This window comes from Chelon labrosus (genome assembly GCF_963514085.1).
Source record: "Chelon labrosus genome assembly, chromosome: 9".
NCBI classification, from domain to species: Eukaryota; Metazoa; Chordata; class Actinopteri; order Mugiliformes; family Mugilidae; genus Chelon; species Chelon labrosus.
In genome coordinates, this window is record NC_140359.1 from 5,762,953 (window position 1) to 5,784,090 (window position 21,138).

At 39.6% G+C, this 21,138-nt stretch overlaps 1 protein-coding gene across 2 annotated transcripts; it reads left to right on the forward strand.

Annotated features, from left to right (window-relative positions):
• Positions 1 to 6,610: 6,610 nt before the first annotated feature.
• ncaph (non-SMC condensin I complex, subunit H) lies at positions 6,611 to 20,712 on the forward strand. Of its 2 annotated transcripts, XM_084551849.1 has the most exons (18): positions 6,611 to 6,653; positions 7,492 to 7,714; positions 7,846 to 7,936; positions 8,543 to 8,635; positions 9,101 to 9,218; positions 9,370 to 9,518; positions 10,014 to 10,203; positions 10,343 to 10,425; positions 10,912 to 11,099; positions 11,404 to 11,549; positions 12,248 to 12,354; positions 13,195 to 13,314; positions 16,820 to 16,927; positions 17,233 to 17,376; positions 17,476 to 17,586; positions 17,777 to 17,853; positions 18,094 to 18,169; positions 20,187 to 20,712. In XM_084551849.1, the coding sequence occupies exons 2-18, from the start codon at positions 7,497 to 7,499 to the stop codon at positions 20,244 to 20,246; spliced, it is 2,079 nt and encodes a 692-aa protein (XP_084407975.1). In that variant the 5' UTR covers positions 6,611 to 6,653; positions 7,492 to 7,496; the 3' UTR covers positions 20,247 to 20,712. The 2 variants fall into 2 exon arrangements, with proteins under 2 accessions (XP_084407975.1, XP_084407974.1); XM_084551848.1 differs by lacking the exon at positions 6,611 to 6,653 and having other exon boundaries at positions 7,475 to 7,714.
• The last annotated feature ends 426 nt before the right edge of the window (positions 20,713 to 21,138 follow it).

Genomic DNA, 21,138 nt, shown 5'->3' on the forward strand with positions numbered 1-21,138 from the left:
AGTGCTATACTACAGGGAATGTTTCCCCCGCAGCAAAAACTCATATCAGGTCACGCAGTCACCTGGAGGGTTGTCATTGTTGCCATGTCAGACAATCAGAACACAATTCCTGGTGGCCCGGTGAGCTGACTGAAACTGGAGTGTCAGCCCAGTGTTAAAAATGTCAATTGGTCACACCGTCGCATCAACACCACAGTCTGAGTGCCTGAGTGCACACAAGTGTAGAGGTGTGCAGGTTAAAGAGAGAGAAGAGAACTTTTTGAGCTGAGGCAGAGCTCATTAAAATGAGAAAAAAGCCTCGGGAGAAAGTAAGTTGAAATGTTAACCACCAAAGGACAAGGTTCGTGTTTTGAAATAACATATTAGCTAGATCACTTCACAACTACACTTTAAGTTGAGTCTATGTTTTTACATAAAATCATAACTGAGATAATTACTCAGAGGACACGGCGCCAAAGGAGGATTTTGCATCTTCCACAACAATGTTTACACTTTGTCATTATTTGTTATTGAGTGTAGACTGAAGTTTTATTGATTTGGAACTGATATTGCAACACAGTAACAAAAGGGGATGCATGATATGATATTAAAATAAAGAGCTGTTTTTGAAGCAGAATATTTTCAGTAAATCATCATGCGGTGTATATGTTCTATTGCAGGCTTGGGTTGATTCCATGAGGGCAACAAGGGTAGACTGCACTGGAGCTTTAATTTTGAAACTAAAAGCAGGGCTTCACCAGAGTCTGCTACATTAAAATGTGGCATTGCACCCAGAGAAGTAAACCAAACCCAAACAGTTTAATTCAGTGGATTTCCATTTTTATTATAAGTTTGGTTTGCATTTTGCACAAAAGGTGAGTTTATTTTGTGGGTCTTTGTCATCTTGTTTGAAGTCGGGCACTTGTTACAGCACACACACAGTAGATACTAGCATGAATAAAAATGGATTGCCAGGTGTTTTTGTAATTCATCTTAGACCCCAAGTTTTCACTTATTATTTTCTTTTGATGAAACCTGGTGTGTGTGTGTGTGTGTGTGTAAATAATCATTATAATGCAGTTTGACCATATTCTGGCAGTCACTGACCGCAACTCCAATGTCATGGTTGTGGCAGACCTCCGCTGTGTCACAAGGCATAGTGATGGCAAGGCATGACAAGTGCATTGTGCATTGCTACTGATTGGCATCCCCGCTTCCCTAATTAATTCTTTTCATTTGCAATTTTCTCCGATGGCTGCTATAGTCCAGACGGTAGCCTCTCCCTCTCCTCCTTCCACTCTCTCCTTTCCCTCACCACTGTCCTGTCAGGCTTAAAATGTCAATTCCGGCTCCCCACAGAGACCAGAGAATTAGTACACCACATAGTGATGGAAAACAGCATCCTGGGAGACGGAGTCGCACCTAAACCATTGGATTATCTTAATCAGTGGACGAAGTACACATCTTTCAATCCAAACGACGACCCACTGGTTTATTCTGCGGAAATAAATCATGTAGTGGATGATGAATAAGGTCCTGAAAAGATTTTTAACGGCTTCCTGTGGTGACGCTGCTGCAAACAAACCTGTTCTGCTCTCTCACTTTCTCTACGTCATTACATCTGAGACAGCAGCCATAGGGCTCCTCTTCTCATGTGAAATTGTGGATGCTCCATCACCAGCCAATCCCTCACATTCTTGGAACTGGGACGGTTTTTGTTCCTCTTGCTCTGTTACAAGGGAATGTATTTTACCTTTAAGTAATCAGAGCTATAGAACAAACTTGGCCCTCAGGAAGCAGCTTACAGTCACATTCATAAGCACAAGCTACCGACGCATTTAAATGCGGTGTTTGAATCTTCGGTCAAATAGGCAACTTCTAAATAAAAGACAAATTACATCATTGATTAATCCTAGGCAGCACCAAACCTATTGGTAGAGTTTTACATTGCACACAGACAGGTCATTGATTCAAATGTCTTGGCTGTCATAAAAATCGATCACACTGACAGTTGGACTCAGCCACATGCGAATCCATAAGCAGAACCCTGGGCTGAACAGTAAATAAGTTCACGTCAGTCTCGCTAATCACAATTTTTGCCTCTAATCAGTAAATCGAGAAATCAAATCAATATGTGGACGAGCACCACCTGCTTTCCTGATATGAGTCATCAGTATTCATGGAATCACTTTGGTGCCATTCAGATGTAGGTGATGGAGCTCTCTGGGCTCATTAGGGAGTGAGCTCAGTTTATCCTCGACTTCTCTTCCATATAGAGCAAAATATATACAGGATGATATGAATGTCATAGAAGTTATAATTTTTTTCATGGATTAAACCGCAAATCAGGTGCATACACGTCTGCAAGTGTTAGCTCACATCTGAGTGTGTGTTTGAGTGTGTCAGGACACGTTCTGTGAAAGCCAGACACATGGACAGCAACAGAGACAGACATGGTGTCCACAACAAATAATACTCTGTCATCTCTGCAGGTGGACTTCCTTCCTCAGCTGGTTATTTGACAATGCCAGGGTTTAGCTAATTCTGTTGAGAAGGTAACAAATGCACAATGAAAGGCAGGGAATTAACATCTCTCTCCTGGATCGCCGGCAGCGATCAGAGAAGTCAGAGGCAGCGGCAGCAATTCTTCACCATAAGTGTATTACACCTGCAAATGCAAGAACGCTCTTCAAACACACCATGTAAAATTCTCTTTGAGTTTAATATTTTAAAGGAAGCCTGTGGAGATTTCTTGTAAACAGACATAGTTATGCTGGTGTTACCAGCTGGTGTTACTCACCGAAACACGCTGTATGATTCCTCAAGGGGACGAAAATAAGGCAAATTATTTTTTTTCAAATATATTTCAAACTACAATACATTGTTTAAATGTGAGTTTGCTAAATAGCAGCTAGTTAATGATCCTAAGTGGCTTATTACCAGGAACTGATTCAATGAGCAACTTGAAAGGGCACACCTTTAGCGATAGAAGTGGCAGGGGTGGCCAGATAAAATTAACATATATTAAACATATCTGTCTTGAACATATACTGCGATGAGAAGTGCCAGTGCCATGTCGGAGGCGTCTGAATGGACCCAAATCCATTCTGCAGCATAACAACAGAGTTAGCTCAGTCCATTGTCTCTTCATGTAATCCCAGACTCACTACTTGTTAAGATCAGGGCTCTGTGGGAGCCACACCATCTGTTTCAGGCCTCCATAGTCTTCATGCAGTTAAATCCAGCTGAATGCGTGCTCCCTCTGTCATGCTGCTGAATTTCGGACTAAACTGATGCCTCCCTGACATGAAGGATAATAATCTGCCTCTCCATTTGCAGCCCCAATCCTGCAACAAACCTTGAGTTCCTGTGAATAGGTGAATTACTTGGTTTGATTTGGTGGTTACATTGGTGAGTCACATCATGGCGGCAGGATTTCCATCCTGCAGATGGGTGTACCAGATCCCACTGGTTTCTGGCAAGGCTGACAGAGCTGCTGGACAGTCAGGTGTCAAAAGGAAGTCAGGCTGATGAGTTTTTCATCAGTTCGGAACTTGGCCAGAACATTTGAAATATGACACCTATGTGATTGACTGTTTCTCTGTGTCTTGTTGCTTTGCTCACTTGCCACTGCATAACAGAATACACAATTACTGGGATATTCTGACTGCTTCAATTCATAATACAAAATTAGTGAGGTAAGAAGTGCTAATTGGGTGGTCTGTGGACAAAATAACATAATACAGTCAAATGTAACAGGGGCAGTGATTCTAGATGAAAATAGCACAATAGATACATCTGTAAACTACTTTTGTCCACACATTAAGTTACTGCTCTGAGAAGTACTTGTCACTGCGTCAAAGCTGAGAGCATCTCATACAGCTGCCTCATGATTTGTTTTCCAGGAAATGACAATGTGCCCAGCATTTTCATATTACTTTTATTATCTTATTTGACACGCCTTCTTTCTGACCCAGGCCCAGACAACGTTCCCAGCATGTTAAAATGAAAACCAACACACTATTCTTTGAACAGGGTCTATTGCTTCAGCCTGCCCCAGGTTTAACAACTCTGTCTACCCATTTACAGCACTATTCTGATTTGTAATTTCATTAAAAGCATTGGACCGATACACTATCTCCTTCACTGACTTGGATCTCAGCCTGTCCTCACCTCTACTTGGCACACTAAAGTTAATAACACTATAAAGTATAGGCCCTCATTGCGCAGCATACTGTATCATTTGCGTGTCCCATAAACTCTGTTCAAGACATAGTCTGAATGCGTTAAAGAAGATTAAACTCATTTGAAAAAGACCTAAGCATGGCTCGCTGGACAGAAATGTTAAGTGTTGATGCCTACTGAAGAAAAAGAATAAGATTACTGAGAAGCAGAGAAAAACTAAGTCATTTCATAATCCTGATCACCTCTCAACAACGACCAGATAGTGAAAATCAATCAAACGGCCTCAAACAAGCTGTGGCTTCTGCTGAAGAGATAAATGCTTTTCATCTGTTAGGCACTGCTGAATGTCAACACGAATATGTGTACATGACTGAGTGCACTTATGTTTATGTATATGCGGTTCAAATGCAGTACATGCACACGTACTCATTTCAATTTTAATGCCATGATCATACATCACACTGAAGGGCTTTTCTTCCGAGACAGTAGAGATTTCACAGCACACATACACACTCCAGGGGCTTAGTCTCTGTTATAGTTAAAGCCGCAACCAGGCCCGAAGACTACAGCAGTCATCCACCAGCAGATCAAGGCATTTGTCTCTGCTCTTGCTGACCAAGATGTATACAGAGTACGGCTCACGGAAATGGAGGAAAAATATTGTTTGGATAATTTCACCATCATACACAGTCTGGTAAAAGGGATCACATAAATCCATACTCTGTGACTTCACACTGTGATTATTGGATTATCAGACTGAAATTAAATAAAGCTAGTCCATGATAAACAGGCAGGTGCAGGCATTATTTTTTCTTGCCAAATTCACCTTTATAGCTTCAGATCTTGCAAGCAGTCTTCTCGCCATCCAGCTGTTATTATCCAGCCCTCCAGAGAGAAAAGCATCTAAGGTGTTCTTCATTTTTACCTTGACATCAAGTCAATAAGCATGACCATCTGTGGTGAATCTCACTGGGCCTTTTTTACTCTCTGGATCCTCTCATGGTCAGAAGTTGTACCTGCGGCCTGACAGACCTGCAGACACTACACGATGCTGAAAAGTATTATTCTCTTAAAAGATGCCATCACTGCAGCAGAGTGCAATTGATTTTTTTGTGTTGTGATATTTGATCATTTGGCTACTACCAGTACACTACAATGCAATATCTGTCTTGACTGATATAGGGCTGACATAATAAGACTTCCATAACAGTGATAAGCCTGTAAGCGTAAATCACGTATAAAATGCAAAATGAAGAAGTAGTATATTAAAAAAAAAAAAAGGGAGAACACTGCAGAGTTTGTCATGGGAAATCAATTTTTAAATCAAAGCATATGGGGAATGCAGCAGTTTTACCCAAACACCAAACAAGTATTTAAGCTGCAGCTGTAACTAACCAGCAAGTGAGCCTTACTTTTTACTGCCATCTAGTGAGTGGCTGCTTTTTTTTTTTTCATTGTTGTCAACCATTATCAACCCATCCTCTCAGTTGTTTCCTTCTTTAATTAGAAAGAATATTTGGTCTTTATATTGCGCATTTTAGTGATTTCAATTTGAATCTTCACATATTCTTAAAGCTTTGCCACTTAATGTAATGTTTAATGCACTTTCGAAGTCCTGTAATATATGTCATCATGTAGTGTGCAATTATTATGGAGATTAGATCTGCTGATTCACTGATGAATGTGACTTTCTGTTGACAGAGCTGGATTTTAAACACCTGAAAGACAGGCGGCTATGCTACAGATGGAAGAGAAATGAATGGTGCTCTTAGTGAACTTTAAGAAACAGGAGTACTAAAGAACATCTGGTAAATGTTACTAATGGTAGATGAGATGTTCTATTGTGTCACAGCAATACATTGTCATTGCCTTTAGACTTTATTTTTCCCTTTGAAACTTTTGTGCACTTCTTTGTGATATATTATACTGAACAGCATTTAATATTAAGACTTTTCAAAAAAATATTTAAACAATCTAAATTGCTTTCAGCATAAATGCCAATTAGGTGGTGAGAACTTATGTTGCAAATTTGACTGTTGATGCATATTTGTAAACTGTTGAACTCTTATGCTAATTTATAATTTTATAAAAATGTTTTATGGTGAAAGAATACATCACTTGACCATGAAAAGCAATAAATACTTCTGATTGCTCTGATTCTGATTAGGCATAAACGCTAAAAGTAATTTAAAAAATGTGTATACAAATGAAAAATTCAAATAATAATATGATTTACTATAGATCAAATTATGTTTGTTTTAGCAAAGTTTTTAGTATAACGTTAACGGTCTAAAACCTAGTTTACGGAATCTCGCTCGCCATTCAGAAAAAAAAAAAAAACTTCCTGTGGGCGTGGTTTGACGTCTTGACGCAGGGTGGTGTTACGTAAACCGTTCGGCGCAAAAATTCAAACGCTGAACAGGAAGAAAAACAACGGCTTGCACTATTCTTGTGTGCCACACTTCTGATTATAACGACTTCCAGTAAGGGTACGTCGGGGTTTTGGCATTCGGTGTTATGTTGAGTGAACTAAGCAAGTTTTGTTGTAAAATGCTTGCGTGTCCATGAGCTAATTAGGCAGTAAGGAACTATGGTTGTTTCGCTAAGTAGCATCTCATCGCGCCGGGCTAACTGTTTTCATGTGGTTGTGTTGCTCGGGTTCACGTTATAAGCTACTAGCATAATAAGCTATCGTACCCAATATGCTGTGGTAATATAATAACATAATACCGTTTGCTTCCTAAAAAAATACGCTATTTATGTCACGGTGAAGTTAGCTTGATGCTATATTATATAAAGTTCTTATGTTTACGTGTGGCTGGCGTTCAAGATAAGTTAAGCGAATTTAGACTGAGTGAAGTCTGGGCATTATTTGTGGTTAGATATCACTCGATTTGTGTAATGTCTTAAAGGGTCGCCTGTTAAAAGTCTAATACGCTAAACTAAAAGCCCTTTACCAAGATGGCTTTATGAACCAAATATAAACCAAAGTCGCTCTATAAGGAGGAAAAAATTAATTAAGCTCCTATCTATGAACATTATCACTCATCCAGGTCATGATATTTACAAAAACAAAATAAGGGTAAAACAAGGCAGCTGGTTTTCTGTACATATTTCTTAATCATTTCATCCCATTATCAGTTGAAACTTAAGGTGTCATTTCAGTAAATCAAGTTTTCTTAAGTATATTTATGTAATTATAATTTGTTTGCAGTGTCAAACTTTAAAATGTTATACATCAGCAAGTACTTTTCCTGTAGGTCATTGTTGAGTTGTGATCCCAACTATCCTTCTTGAAGATGAAACTTTCTTTTTTTATGTCTCCAGCTAAGATGAGCGCAGCCTCCACACCCGTGTCCCGGGTTCGTACGGGATGGACGTCATCCTCTTTGAAAAATAAGGGCATGTCCCCTGCAGCTTGTAGTACTCCTCTGCTGGCAGCCTTCCCCGGCAATGATGACGAGCAGGAGCGTCATCAGCGCAGGAGGTCAAGAGTCATTGACCTTCAAGCTGCCAATGATTCCTCCTTCAGTGAGTCTGCATCTCATAGGTAAGCTGTAGAGAAACACACATTTTTAGCTGTCATATCTATTTAAGTTTCATCTGTCTTTCATATATATCTTTCTGACCATTTGTTAAGTATAACGAGAGGATTAAAGACAATCTCATTTTTGTATGCAGCGCCGTGGGGACTCCTGCTGCCGTGCCGAAGCTGTCAAATGCACAGATCTCAGAGCATTACTCGACCTGCATAAAACTCTCCACTGAGAATGTAAGTAGATATGCGCGGTGTGCCTGCATATGCACTCACTTTCCAAACCAAATGCATTTTAATATAACAGTCCTGCAGTGTACTTGAACTGATGGTAAAGTGTATATCTCTTGTAAGCCCCTCAGCTTTATGAAGGCACAGAGGTAAATTACCAGAGTATCCTTTTAAGTATTAGCATCACCTGGCCTTAAATCTATCCCGTCTTTATATTGTGACCTTCACCAGAAATTCACCATGCAGTATCATCCCTTAAATGTGATCTGCTGACATTTTTATACCAAAAACTGAGAAACTAATAAGAGACATTTTCAGGGCTGTCTGTATTTTCAGACAACTGGCGATTGCTTTGAGTCTAACTGATGCTTTGGCAAGGGAGTGTATAACGCCTGGATCACAGAGAAATCATTCAGTTGTTCATACCGTGGATTTGGAAGTGTTGCTAGTGGAAATCGTAATGCTTTTCTTATTCCCTTTCTTTTCCAGATAATAAATTTTCTCTGTTTCCATTTTCTGTCTTTATAATGAATTTCTGTTGAATCTGAAGTGGACAGTGCAGCGGGGGAAAATCAAAGACTGATGGCTTTCTCTTTGTTTTGTTTTTTTCAGAAAATCACCACCAAAAATGCCTTTGGTCTCCATCTGATTGATTACATGGCTGACATACTCAAACAGAAGGATTCTGAGCTCACTAACTTCAAGGTATTTTATATTTTTATCCAACAGCTTCCAATAACCCCCTTGATTTCCTGACAGATTTTAACTTTATTATTATTCGTCATCAATGCATTCATTTCATATCATACTTCATCTTTTCCTAACTGTTATTGTAGTAACGTAAGTTTTAGATACACACTTTGAAGTTATCTCTCAGAAGACATCTAAAAGACGTATCTTGGGATTTTCAGATGTTCAGTCAGACAGGTGATAACCATTAGTTTACGCTGAGGAATCATCATTACATTGGATACAGCAGGTCATACAATTTTAATGAAAAAATTTGTATACTTGAAAGCTCCAGTCTGATATGGCATTCATGGTAAAATATGTTTAAATTCCGTCTAACATGGTAACAATGCATTTTGATTTAGTATAAATGCCAAATGTCATATATTACCTGTAGGATATTTTTGCAACTTTTGCTTGTATATTTGCATCCCTCTAAAGGTTGCAGCAGGCACTCTGGATGCCAGTACAAAGATCTATGCTGTGAGGGTGGATGCTGTTCACGCTGATGCCTACAGGGTGCTGGGTGGTCTGGGGGCTGAGACTAAACCTGGAGAGGGTGAGCTGTGGGATGCTTTATTTACATTTAAATAGACAACATTACTTTTAGGTTGCATGATTTCAACCCTTTTTTCCAAACACATGTAAAGCAGCCTAACCACACTGCTGCTGTATTGAAACTGTTCTACTCTTTCTGTTTGTCCATGAAGACCATGGTCCAAAAGAAGAGGACAGAGATGGTGAAGGACTTGGAGAGGAAGTAACTGCCAAGCAGCCAAAGAAAAAGAGGCCTCCTAAGAAGACCGTAGAGCAGAACCTGAGTAACATCAATAGTGCTGATTCTGAGAGGAAGTGTGAGGTATGGTGTGAAGTTTACAGAGAAGTAGTTTATATGACACTCAGGCCAAACCCAAGTCTAAAACTTTGTCACTGCTAATATCTGTTTACCTCCTGAATACAACTAAATAAGAAATGTTTCTACTGAAGTTTTGTATGCACTTGTGTATAGAGGTCACTTTACTTAGCTTTAAGCCATGTCATGACTGTAGCTAGAGTTTATCTGTCTGATATTTGATTTAAGTTTTGTAATGAGCTTACAGTATATCCACTGAATGTCTGGCTGATTACTGATAAGTTCACAGTTGATTGAGATCCATTATTAGACACGGATGACTATGCTGTGATCTGAGAAGAGGCTTTGAAATATTTCAGCTTTTTTTATTTATTGTTTTTGACCTTTGGTTTCCATTGAACCTGAATCACCATTATTAATTAAGGTTATTTTACTCAACCATTTATTCATGTCAAGGTTTTCTTGCATTTCTGTGGTCAACTGTTCATTTTACCCACCCAGGTGGACCCCATGTTTCAGCGGATGGCCTCGTCCTTTGATGAGAGCAGCACGTCTGGTGTCTTCCTGTCAGTTCTCTTCAGTGAAAGCAGTCGCTGCGAGCTGCTCTTTCCCTCCTACATGACCCTCCTCCAGTCCAGACCCTCCTACTCTCCTCCACCTCCACAGGGAGTCCCTGCCTCTCCGTTTATGGGTAAAATCCATTTACATAAAGCCGTTAAGCATTATGCCTTCAGCTGTGTGTTTGAACATTAGTTTACAGTCTATCATCTTTCAAGAGCTTCCTTTGTAGAAGTGCTAAACACTGTCTTTCTGTTTTGTGTTTCTGCCAGCTGGACTGCAGCGTTCCCAGGAGAAAAGCTCCATCTGCCCCTCGTTGCAGGACTTCTCCTTCACTAGCTGGAATCCTGAGCAGGTCGGAAAAACTGTATAATCAAACCTAGTATTATAAGCCATGAAGACATAATTCTCTCATATGAATCTATAGATTTTTCTGATCCTGTGTTATTTAGTGTAACTTTATCCGTTAATAATAATAATACAGAAATGTTGATCATCGTTGTGCTCATCCGATTTGTGGAGTGGCAGAGACAGAAAATTTATGGCATGAAGTTATTTCAGTTTGAGGAGCAGGAAACTTGGATGCCGATGTATAACCGTGCACCTCAAGGTTAAATGAACTGGTGATGGAGTCTTCATCCCGTAGGTCTGACATAACTCATTATTAAACTGTCTGTCTCATGGGCTTTGAAATGACTGCAGTTTAAAAAGCATTTACAAATGTCTTGTTTTTCTCTTACATCGACCTGACCTTCCAGGCCCTCAGAGACCAGCAGATGTGTTTACTCCCTTATTCAGTTAAATGTGCAATGCCTATTGTCTAACTGTTATATTCTTTCAGACCATGAATCAGCTCTTGGAGAAGATGAAACAGGGCGAACATGTGTTTGATGTGAACGCCGAGCCTGAGCCAGAGGACGACGACTGCCCCGACTTTGACGCCGACTATGAGGAGGGATCAGGCGACTATGAGGATGGGTCCAAGGAGCGCCGGGAGGGTTGTGAGGCCTCTGGCTCTGGCAAGGGAAAGTAAGAAGGTTTTTGTTTAACCACCATTTTTCTTTGTATGTTTGTTGCAAATTTCCATCTCTCCCACCTTTGCATTCAGATTAAAAATGTCTTAGAAGATTTTTTCAAAAGATCTGCATCTTCTCCGTATTGCCTGCTTAAGTTTAATCATGTAGATAAAGTAACTCCACTGAAGAGAAAACACTGTTTTCCAATTAGAACGTAGTAAACAGTTCAGAATCTCAACCCTTAAAGCTGCCATTAATAGAGTAGCTAATTTGTGCCTTTATGTACTGGTTAAACTGTTCTTGTGATGACGTTACAGAGACGTGATTCCCATTGGAGAGGGAGATATCACCACCATGTGTCTGCAGCTGTCATCTCAGCCAAGAGAATATTCATACTTCAGCCCCAGGACTATGGCCACATGGGCTGGACCTGGCTACTGGCAGTTCAAACCAAAGCACAAATGTGAGTAAAACGTATGGGCCACCCACCCTGTGACTGGTTCACTGCTTTTCCTTCCTTGGACCACTTTTAATTGATACTGACCACTGCAGACCAGGAACACCCCTCTAAGAGCTACAGTTTTGTGATGATGTGATGCTTTGAGCTATCAAAAGTTGGCACTTGTCAAAGTTGTTCAAATCCTTCCACCTGCCCATTTTCCTGCTTCTAACATCAACTTCGAAGACAAAATGTTCACTTGCTGTCTAATATATCCAACCTACTGACAGTACCGGTAATTGTTGTTATTCACTTTTCTACTGACTAATTGGTCTTAATGTTATGGCTGATCGGTGTTAGTCGTTTGAGAAAGACGTGTAATATATCATTAGGATAAATGTCAACAGACCAATCTTTTGGTCTTATTTATTGTGATGAGAGTTAATTTACCCTCTGTCTGCTGCATTTACCTTTCATGTTAACCATTAGTTATAAATGTAGCAGATATGTATTTGTATGCTGTGTGACACTGACAGGATAATGTTTACACATCACCTGCTTATTGCTGTGCTTTGAGTGATGTGGGCATAAATTAGGCTTTTGCATTTTCTCTAACAGTCGAGATGATTCTCTAATGGCTGTCCTTCACTGCTGAATGCGTGCAAAGTAATAATTATGTGTCTCCTCTCTTATCCGTTTTTGATATACTTTATCTCCCTCAGTGGATCATCTGCCTGACAAGGAGACACGTAAAAGGAAGCCCAAAAAGACCTTTGAAATAGACTTCAGCGATGATGTCAACTTTGACACCTACTTCCGCACCACAAGGGTAAAAACATTTTCCTTAGTTTCACTTCATACACGTATCCTTATTCACAAATCAAAAGCATTCGATTTTACTGCTACTACCAATCAAGTACATGTATGTAACCAACAAAATGCTGCTCCCTGTCTTGTGGACAGCACTTGATTGCTGAGAGGATGATTGCATTTCAAATTAATTACATTGGTAATTATCAGTATTTGTAATACTTTTAGTTCCTTTGTCAGCAAATGTTATTTATGGTAAAGAAAGGGGGTTTTATCTTGGACTGATAGTAGTAGTGGTTATGTAGACAGGCTTTATGTTCAGTCCAATGCTTTGACACCAAATGACAAAGTCAGAGGTGATCGGTCTCGGCATGCTTCATCTATTGAAATATGGAGGCATTAAAGCTACAACATGGCACTTTAGATGTAGTAACCATGGCAACTCAGCCTTCAGCACTTTGGGAATTATTTTTGATGCAGCTGGTGTCACGGTTACCATGTTTGGACATCTTTTATGTTTCTGGTTTTAAGTTTTAGGTTATACGGTTTTAGGCTGGTTGCCCAGCATGAATACCAAAGTATAGCAGAATTTAAAGCAGCATTTATGCAAAGTTAAAGAAACCATTGGAAAAAATATTTTGCCCATAATGGGTGAAGGCACATGAACTATTTGGGAATTACTGCTAATAACCCAACATAGCATCCTTAACCATGTGGGTGTTCTGCTTGTGGTCTGGTTTTGCCAACTTCGCAGATTTTAAACTTCACTAACATCATTCATGTCAAGGTTATCGAGTACTGTAGACTTGCCATGTATCTTATCTGAATCAGACATGATTGACTGTTGTTTCCTCCACAGGCTGCCACCACAAACAGCAAGTCTGCCCTCAGTGCCAGCAATAAGAAAACGACTCTACCTGCAGACTTCCAGTTTCCCCCAGAGAAGCTGTCCCAGCTCAGCCTAAAACCTTCCAGCTCGGTGAGACTTCATTAATCCCGTCAGCTAGGGCTGGTCGATTTTGGAAAAAATGAGAATCACGATTTTTTTTGGTCAAGATTGAAATCACGATTCTTCAAACGATTCTTTTTGAGTTGGAAAATAAAATGCATTTATTCGGCATTTCGGCAAAAAAAAAAAAAAAAAAAAACTCACTGTAACCCCCCCAATTTGGGAGAGACCCAGAGGTGAACTGTCCCCCGCGCCCCCTTTCCCTTTCTCACGCACACCTTCTGTGCACGGCACCTTCTCAGAAAGCAGGGGCGCCTGCAGCTGCAGGGGGCGACAATTTGCCAGTTCCCCACACAGATATGACAGATAATAGAAAACCACGTAGTGGCGCAGATGTATTTGTTTATTTATTTATTTTCCAAGTGCTCGTGACGCCCCCCTTGTGTCATGAAAAAATGCCGCCCCGGGCGACTGCCCGGTTCGCCCGTGCCTAAAACCGCTACTGGTGCAGATGTGTGTTTCGTCGATTCTTCGAATCCGAAGTGTTGCCATACAAGAGAACTTGTTTTACCCTTTTTATCGACCAAATGGGACCGCGCTGTTTTCTGAATAAGATGAGTGTTGCAGGTCACCACACATACACACACAGAGCTCGTGGCGCCGCGCTGAATGCTCTGGGGGAGCGAGTGAATTGCGCATGTGCGTCTCTTTCAGAAAAACCTCACAGACCTATGTCACAGACAACGGAAAATGGCAAAAGAATCGTTCCAACTCGATTTTATTAATTTGGAGATCGTTTGAACCAAGAATCGAAATCGTGATCAAAATTCAATTAATTGCCCAGCCCTACCGTCAGCTCTCAGGGTTGATGGAGTAGGTCGATTGTACAGATGCACTGATTTACTGCTGACATAACTCAAGATTTTACAATATGAGTAAATAGCATTCATTGGGATTGTATAATTAGATATTTATCTATGAATACCGCTTTCTCCAAAACACATATACACGCAGACATAAATAGTCAAATTGTATAGTCAAAGATGTATTGCCTGTGCAGTGTTTAGTAGTTTTAGTCACATTTTTGTCATTTTTATCTTTCATAGTTTTAGTCCAGTTTTAGTCAACACAAAGTCATTGCATTATTATTACATTTAGTCAAACTGTAACTAAGAACACTAATCAGAAGGGTATATATGTACCCAGAATTTGAATCCAGGTAACAGGGTGTATCAACACTGCACTCTTAGCACTTGTGCAATTCTACATTTCCACAGTTAAATATCATCCTGCTGTGCAGTCCTTGCTAATTTATTAGTATAGTTTAGATCATACATTACAGATAAAACAGATAAAAGAGATGGCAAAAACAAAAGGGTTCCTTCACTACATTTATGGACTATTTTAGTTTGCTAAATGCTAATCCATTATACATTCTACTGTACACTGTGTTAGATATGTGTCAGTAAAAAGTCAGCAGAGGGCAGCAGAAGGCAATAACTTCAAGTAGTACTTGGATGAAACTTGTTGTACTTCATAGTTATCTTACTTACCATTATGGAGGCTGTATAAATTGCAGAGTGATGCGTCTACAAACGTCATATTCTTCCCACTTAATTTGAGGCAACAGGGCTTTTGGCAGCTTGCTAGTTTTGGACATTTTGAAAAGACAGTCAGCCCGTGCAAAGAGATCATGTATTCTTAATGTCCAAAATTCAAGTAACTTCCAAAACAGACACAAAAAAAATACGTAATTGACGAATATTTTTTGTCATTGTTAACTTAAAAACTTCTAATGGTATGACTGAACAGCTGGTATGACTCAGTCCTGCACTGAAATCATACACACAAACATCACAATAGCAAATATCTCAGCCACCAGCTTTTCATGCCAAATTTCACAAAACTGAGACATGGTACAGTCACCATTTAATCTGTGCTGCTTACACACCAGAGGTGGCAAAAGTATTCACTTTCTGTACTTAAGTAAAAGTACGGATACTTGTGTAAAATAATACTCTGGTAAAAGTAAAAGTACTGATTCAACTCCTTTACTCAAGTAAAAGTAAGAAAGTACAGGCTCTGAAATGTACTTAAAAGTAAAAATGATTTTGCCATTAATGAAACAATTCATCGGTTGATAATTTTGCAAAATGAAAAAGTTTCTAGCAGAATAATCTAGACTGAACAGACCAGAGGTCCCGCATGAGCATCTGGATAATTTTTAATAATAAATTAAGTGTTATTGTGTTGTTGTTGTTTCTAAATCGAGAGCTAGCTAGCGTTAGCTATAAACGATGTGTTCCCCTAGCATTGCTAATGTTGTAAACTGGCTTCCAAAAAATGCTCAAAAAGCTAATGATAGGAACAGAAACCACGCCATATCTGAATTAGTTTTTTTTCTTTTGTTTGTTTTTTTCAAAAAGCTAATGTTAGCAACAGAAACCACACCATACCTGTTTTTTTAGAAGAAGTACACAGGAACACTGGTGTATAGAGCTGTTGGAGGGTATTGGAGGGTATTTTCCTTTATAACTTATAACTTTATAACTGTAGGCATGTGCATAGATCGCGTTTTTACTAAATATGACACAATTGGTCTAATTCTAGGCTCAGTTTGTCAGTCCCCTGTGAATTTCCATCGATTGATAACAGGCACCTTCAGCATCAGCATCAGGTCAACAGGTATCACCAACAGGCCGGTCATTTTGTGAGCGCAGTCCATCATCGACTTTCCCCCTCTAGTCTTATGCTCTAGTCGCCATCCCGGTCACTCCCTGTTTGAACTGTTACTTTCAGGCAGACGGTACCGATCAATAAACGGAAGGACAAATAGACTCAAACACAGTTTTTATCCAACAGCAATAACAACCCTCAATGCTGCACAAAAATAATATGCACTTTTATGAAATGACTGGGTGTTTTTTTATGCAATGACTGAGTGTGCATGACTGTGTGTGTGTTACTTATGCTGCTAAATGATGTTATATGTTTTTTTTTATTATTCTTTTTATTAATGATGCACTGATAGGAGAGCACTTTTAATTTCATTGTTCTTGTGACAATGACAGTAAAGACCTATTCTATTCTATTCTATGTCCGATCATGTCACGTCTTTAACGCCATGTCATCTGTAGAGGTTAAAAAAGTAACAAGCTTGTTTTTCAGTAGAAAGTACAGATATTTGTGTACAAATGTAGGGAGTAAAAGTAAAAAGTCGCCAGAAAAATAAATACTCAAGTACAGATACCTGAAAAATCTACTTAAGTACAGTAACGAAGTATTTGTACTTTGTTACTTCCCACCTCTGATACACACGCATCAACCACAACATTAAAACCACCCTGCCTAATATTGTTTAAGTCTCCTTTTTATCTCCCACAAAGTTCAGGTGCATCAGGATATGGACAGAGGCCATTATTAACGTTATTCCCTTCACCTGACATTGGTTTTAATGCTGTGTCTGACAAGTGTACATAACTAAATAAAGATTTATTTGTATTAAGGCAGATATATTTGGTTTTGTTCATTCTAGTTGTGTCAAGAAGGCCAGAGGAGGCTGTCTGGAGAGCTTGGAGAAGGCATCGGAGATTATGACTACAACAACGCCAACGACACAGCCAACTTCTGTCCAGGTCTTCAGGTCTGAAACCCCTCTTTTATGACCCTTGATTTAATTTCATTTGGATTTGCTATATTTTGATAGATATTTTAGACATTTTTAATAATTGATCAGCATAATTCAGGAGAGGTCAGCTCTTTACAACAGTTTACAACTCTTCCCTACTTCCTGGCTAATAGTAGCACTTCATTGCTGATACTTCTTTGATATCAATTCTATGTGTCCGAAACTTTACTGTTGTGAAACTACCACCGGCTCCAAATACTGCTGACAAAGATTTTTTAAGAAAATCCTCTTGATACCTCTTTCTCCATCTAACATATCAGGGTGCTGACAGTGATGATGATGTTGAAGGGTTTGCCGGTTCAGATGATACACAGCCTTCTGGTGACAACATACCTCTGCCCTCGCAAGATCTTGAGGGCGTGTCCACCTATGGGGAAGAGGATCTGGTACCTGAGCCACACAGGGTGAGGGCCGCAAGAATTTATTCAAGAATATTTTTAAGACACGTGAAACACCCTTGTAAAATAGTGGCTATAGCTGAAACTGTTTTACTGTTTGTGTAGGTCAACAAGATTGAGATCAATTATGCCAAGACAGCAAAGAAAATGGACATGAAGAGACTCAAAAACAGCATGTGGACTCTGCTGACAGAAAGCCCAGAAAAGGCCACAGAGGTAAGTTATACTAACAGAAGTGATGAGCAGCTTTTTGTCCGCAGCCAGAGGGTGCAAAAATTAATCTGCTTTAGGTTTTGAAACTAAAATCTTAGGTCACTGCTCTTTTCATTCCCCTCTTACAAGCCCATCAGTCCGTTTTAGCTGTGTACGTCTGTTTCATTGTGGGTTGTCTTCATGTTCCCTGCAGGGGGTGGACACTGTGGAGAAACCAGAAGTATGTGGGGAGAAAGCCTTCACTCAGACCACAAAGACACTTCTTAAAAGGTACCAGCAAGACCTCCTGTCTAGTTGCCATGGCACAGCACTAATGAGTAACAATAATCACCAAATAGCACTCACCAGTAATATTGTATGCAAATATGCATTATGTATCTGCCTCACTGTTGTTGGCATGAAGAATAAAATATGGAAGTGCAGATGCCCTCTTCAAGGTGTCCATTGGCTGGTCAGATAATCATGTCAGAGTTACTATGGATTTAAATAACTTTTCTTTTTTTGTTCCAGATTGCCAAACACTATGGCTCAGAACCTGTCTGTGCCTCTAGCGTTTGTCGCTCTGCTTCATCTTGCCAATGAAAAGGTAAGTGTTGTTTACTTTAAACACTACTTTGGAACAGTGAGGCAAATTCCTTTATTTTTGCTGTAGACTGTAAACATTTGGGTTTGACATCAAATGAAGAATATGAGACACGAGATCAACATTTCAGCTTTTATTTCCAGGTATTTACATCTGATCTGATACACAACTTAGGAGATAGCACCTTTTGTTTGAACCCACCCATTTCCATGTGAGCAAAGGTATCTGAACATGTGACTAGCAGGTGTGTTTTGTTGTCCAGGTGCGTCCTATTACATTGATTAGCGCTGGATGTCCACACATTTCCAGATTTAAGTTTTGCCTGTGCTGACTGCATTTATAGTTAGAGGGGTAACCAACATGAAAACCAGAGAGCTGTCTGTGGGTGAAAAACAAGCAACTGTGAAACTGAGAGAAGAGGGGAAATCAATCGGAGCCATTGCACAAACATTGGCCATAGCCAGTACAACCATTTGGAATGTCCTAAAGAAGAAAGAAATCACTGGTGTACTAAGTAACAGACGTCGAACAGGGAGACCAAGGAAAACAACAGCAGTTGATGACAAAAACACTGTGAGAGCTGTAAAGAAAGACCCTAAAACAACTGTTTTAGTGACATCAGCAGCAACCTCCAGAGGGCAGGAGTGAATGTATCACAATCTGCTATTCGCAGAAGGATTCATGAACAAAAGTACAGAGGCTACACCAGAAGATGCAAACCACACATTAGCAAAAAGAATAGGGAGGCCAGGCTGGAAGAGCTTGCATGGCTTCTTCTTCTGGGACAAGCTCATTAATTTTCATTGATAATGTAACCAGTGATGGCAGCAGCTAAATGAACTCAGAAGTCTACAGAAACATTTTATCTGCCAATTTAAAAAAAGATGCAACCAAACTGATTGGGAGATTCTTCATCATGCAGCAAGATAATGACCCAAAACAACAAAGGAGTTCATCAGGAGCAAAAAGTGGGTGGTTTTAGACTGACCAAGTCAGCCTCCAGTCTAAAACCCTATGTATGCATTTTACCTGCTAAAAAGGAGACTGAAGAGAGTAACGCCCCAAAACAAACAACAACTGCATTGCAAGCTTGGAAAAGCATCATAAAAGAAGAATGCAAAATTTAGGTGATGTCAATGGGTCACAGGCTCGATGCAGTTATTGCATGCAAAGGATTTGCAACTAAATGACTTAGTCTTATTCAGTTTAATTTATCTGTTCCAATACTTTTGCTTGCCAAAAAAATTGGTCTTCCATTACAATTTAGGAGATATCATTATTTGTATCAGATCCAGATTTAAACACCTGGAAATAAAAGCTGAAATGTTGATCTCATGTTTCATATTGTTCTTTTGATGTCAAACCCAAATGATTTCGGTCTACAGCAAAAATAAAGGAATTTGCCTCACTGTTCCAATACTATTTTTCATTTGAAATCAGTAGTTTAACATAGGTGAATGATAAGACTTCCACTGAACCCACTTTTCACCACTGTGTTATCTCTTTCATCAGCTAGTATGCTTAGAATAAAGACTTTGCTATTTGTCATTTTCTTTTTGAAGATGTCCTGGTCAGTCTCTTTCAGTTCTTGCTGGTTGTTTGGGAACTGCTGCCAGGCAGGAATGAGCACAGAATATACCCCAAAACTAACATTTTCAGAATATGGTTTGTGTACAGATTAAACAAACAACATGTAATATGTTAGCTGGTAAACTTCAAAGATGCGGGTAGCTAATGACAGAGCCATCCTTGCTCTTTTCTCTTGATACCAAGCTTGGTGCTAAGCTATGCTTACTAGCTGCTGGTTTAACTGGCTAAAAATCAGCCGTCAGGTTCAAACCAGTGGCAATGATATGGGACACACCAAATAAACTAGATATGCAGATGCTCACTGACAACCTGACACCAAATAATGGCCAACCATCGGCTTGGTGTGTCACAGTGACCGGATCTAAGTTCATTCCCAAAACATTGCTGAATATTTATATCTTTTTTGCTTTTTGCTTTTCTTTTTCTTCAGAATTTGGAGCTGGTGAAGGTTGACGACATGTCAGATATTATCATCAAACAAGGTCACTGAGGAGAAAAGAAATTGTACGGAGTATAATAATGCTTTTTCTTAAATCTCTACTTTTCCTATTCCTAATCTCTACTTTCTAAATCTAATGTTTCTCTGTGACTCTCCTCTTTGGAATATTTTAATCCTGTCTTTTAGCAAATGTGTGATAAGGATCCTTTGAAAAGAAACCACTTTTATGTTACACATTTGTCACTCCACAAAAAGTGTGTATATAATGTCGAGAGAAATAAAAACCCTTTTTCTAAAATGTTGTTGGTGTCCATCTTAATGGCAAAACATTATGACAATTTTCCATACAATTCATATTTCCAAGAATGCAGTGGACAGTATTTTAAGCACTCTTGCACAATGCCTGCCAGGAAAATTGTTTTGACAAACAGACGTAATTTCCGTGTTTATTGTTGGCTGCATGTGATTCAGAGTTCCCTGCAGCAGTTGTCGGACACGAGCAGGTAATGAACAGCATTTAATCCTCGTCACTGCCTTGGATAGAGGTGAAACCGGTTATTCAGGGTTGATGCTGGCTGCCTGGGTGGGTGGGAGGGACATGGTATGACAAAAAGGACCTGTTGGACTGGGAGGAGTCACTCAGCCGAGAAAGACATGAAGTTCCCAGTCTTGTTCTCTGAACAGCTGGACGTCATTCTTTCATTTATCCAGCTGTGAGATAAATGTCTTTATAATAAAGTGAAATCTCTTATATGAAACTTTGCTGTCATTTAAGAAAGGGGCTGCAGAGGACTTGATCGTAAACTCAAGTATGACAGCTCAGAGGTTTTTGTTCAGCCAGGAAGAAATGTTTTTTTTCATGAACTTGTCTGATAGCTTTATCTTAACGATTCTTTGAGTAGGCTCACAGCCAGTATATGATGGGAACGCCTTGGTGTGACGC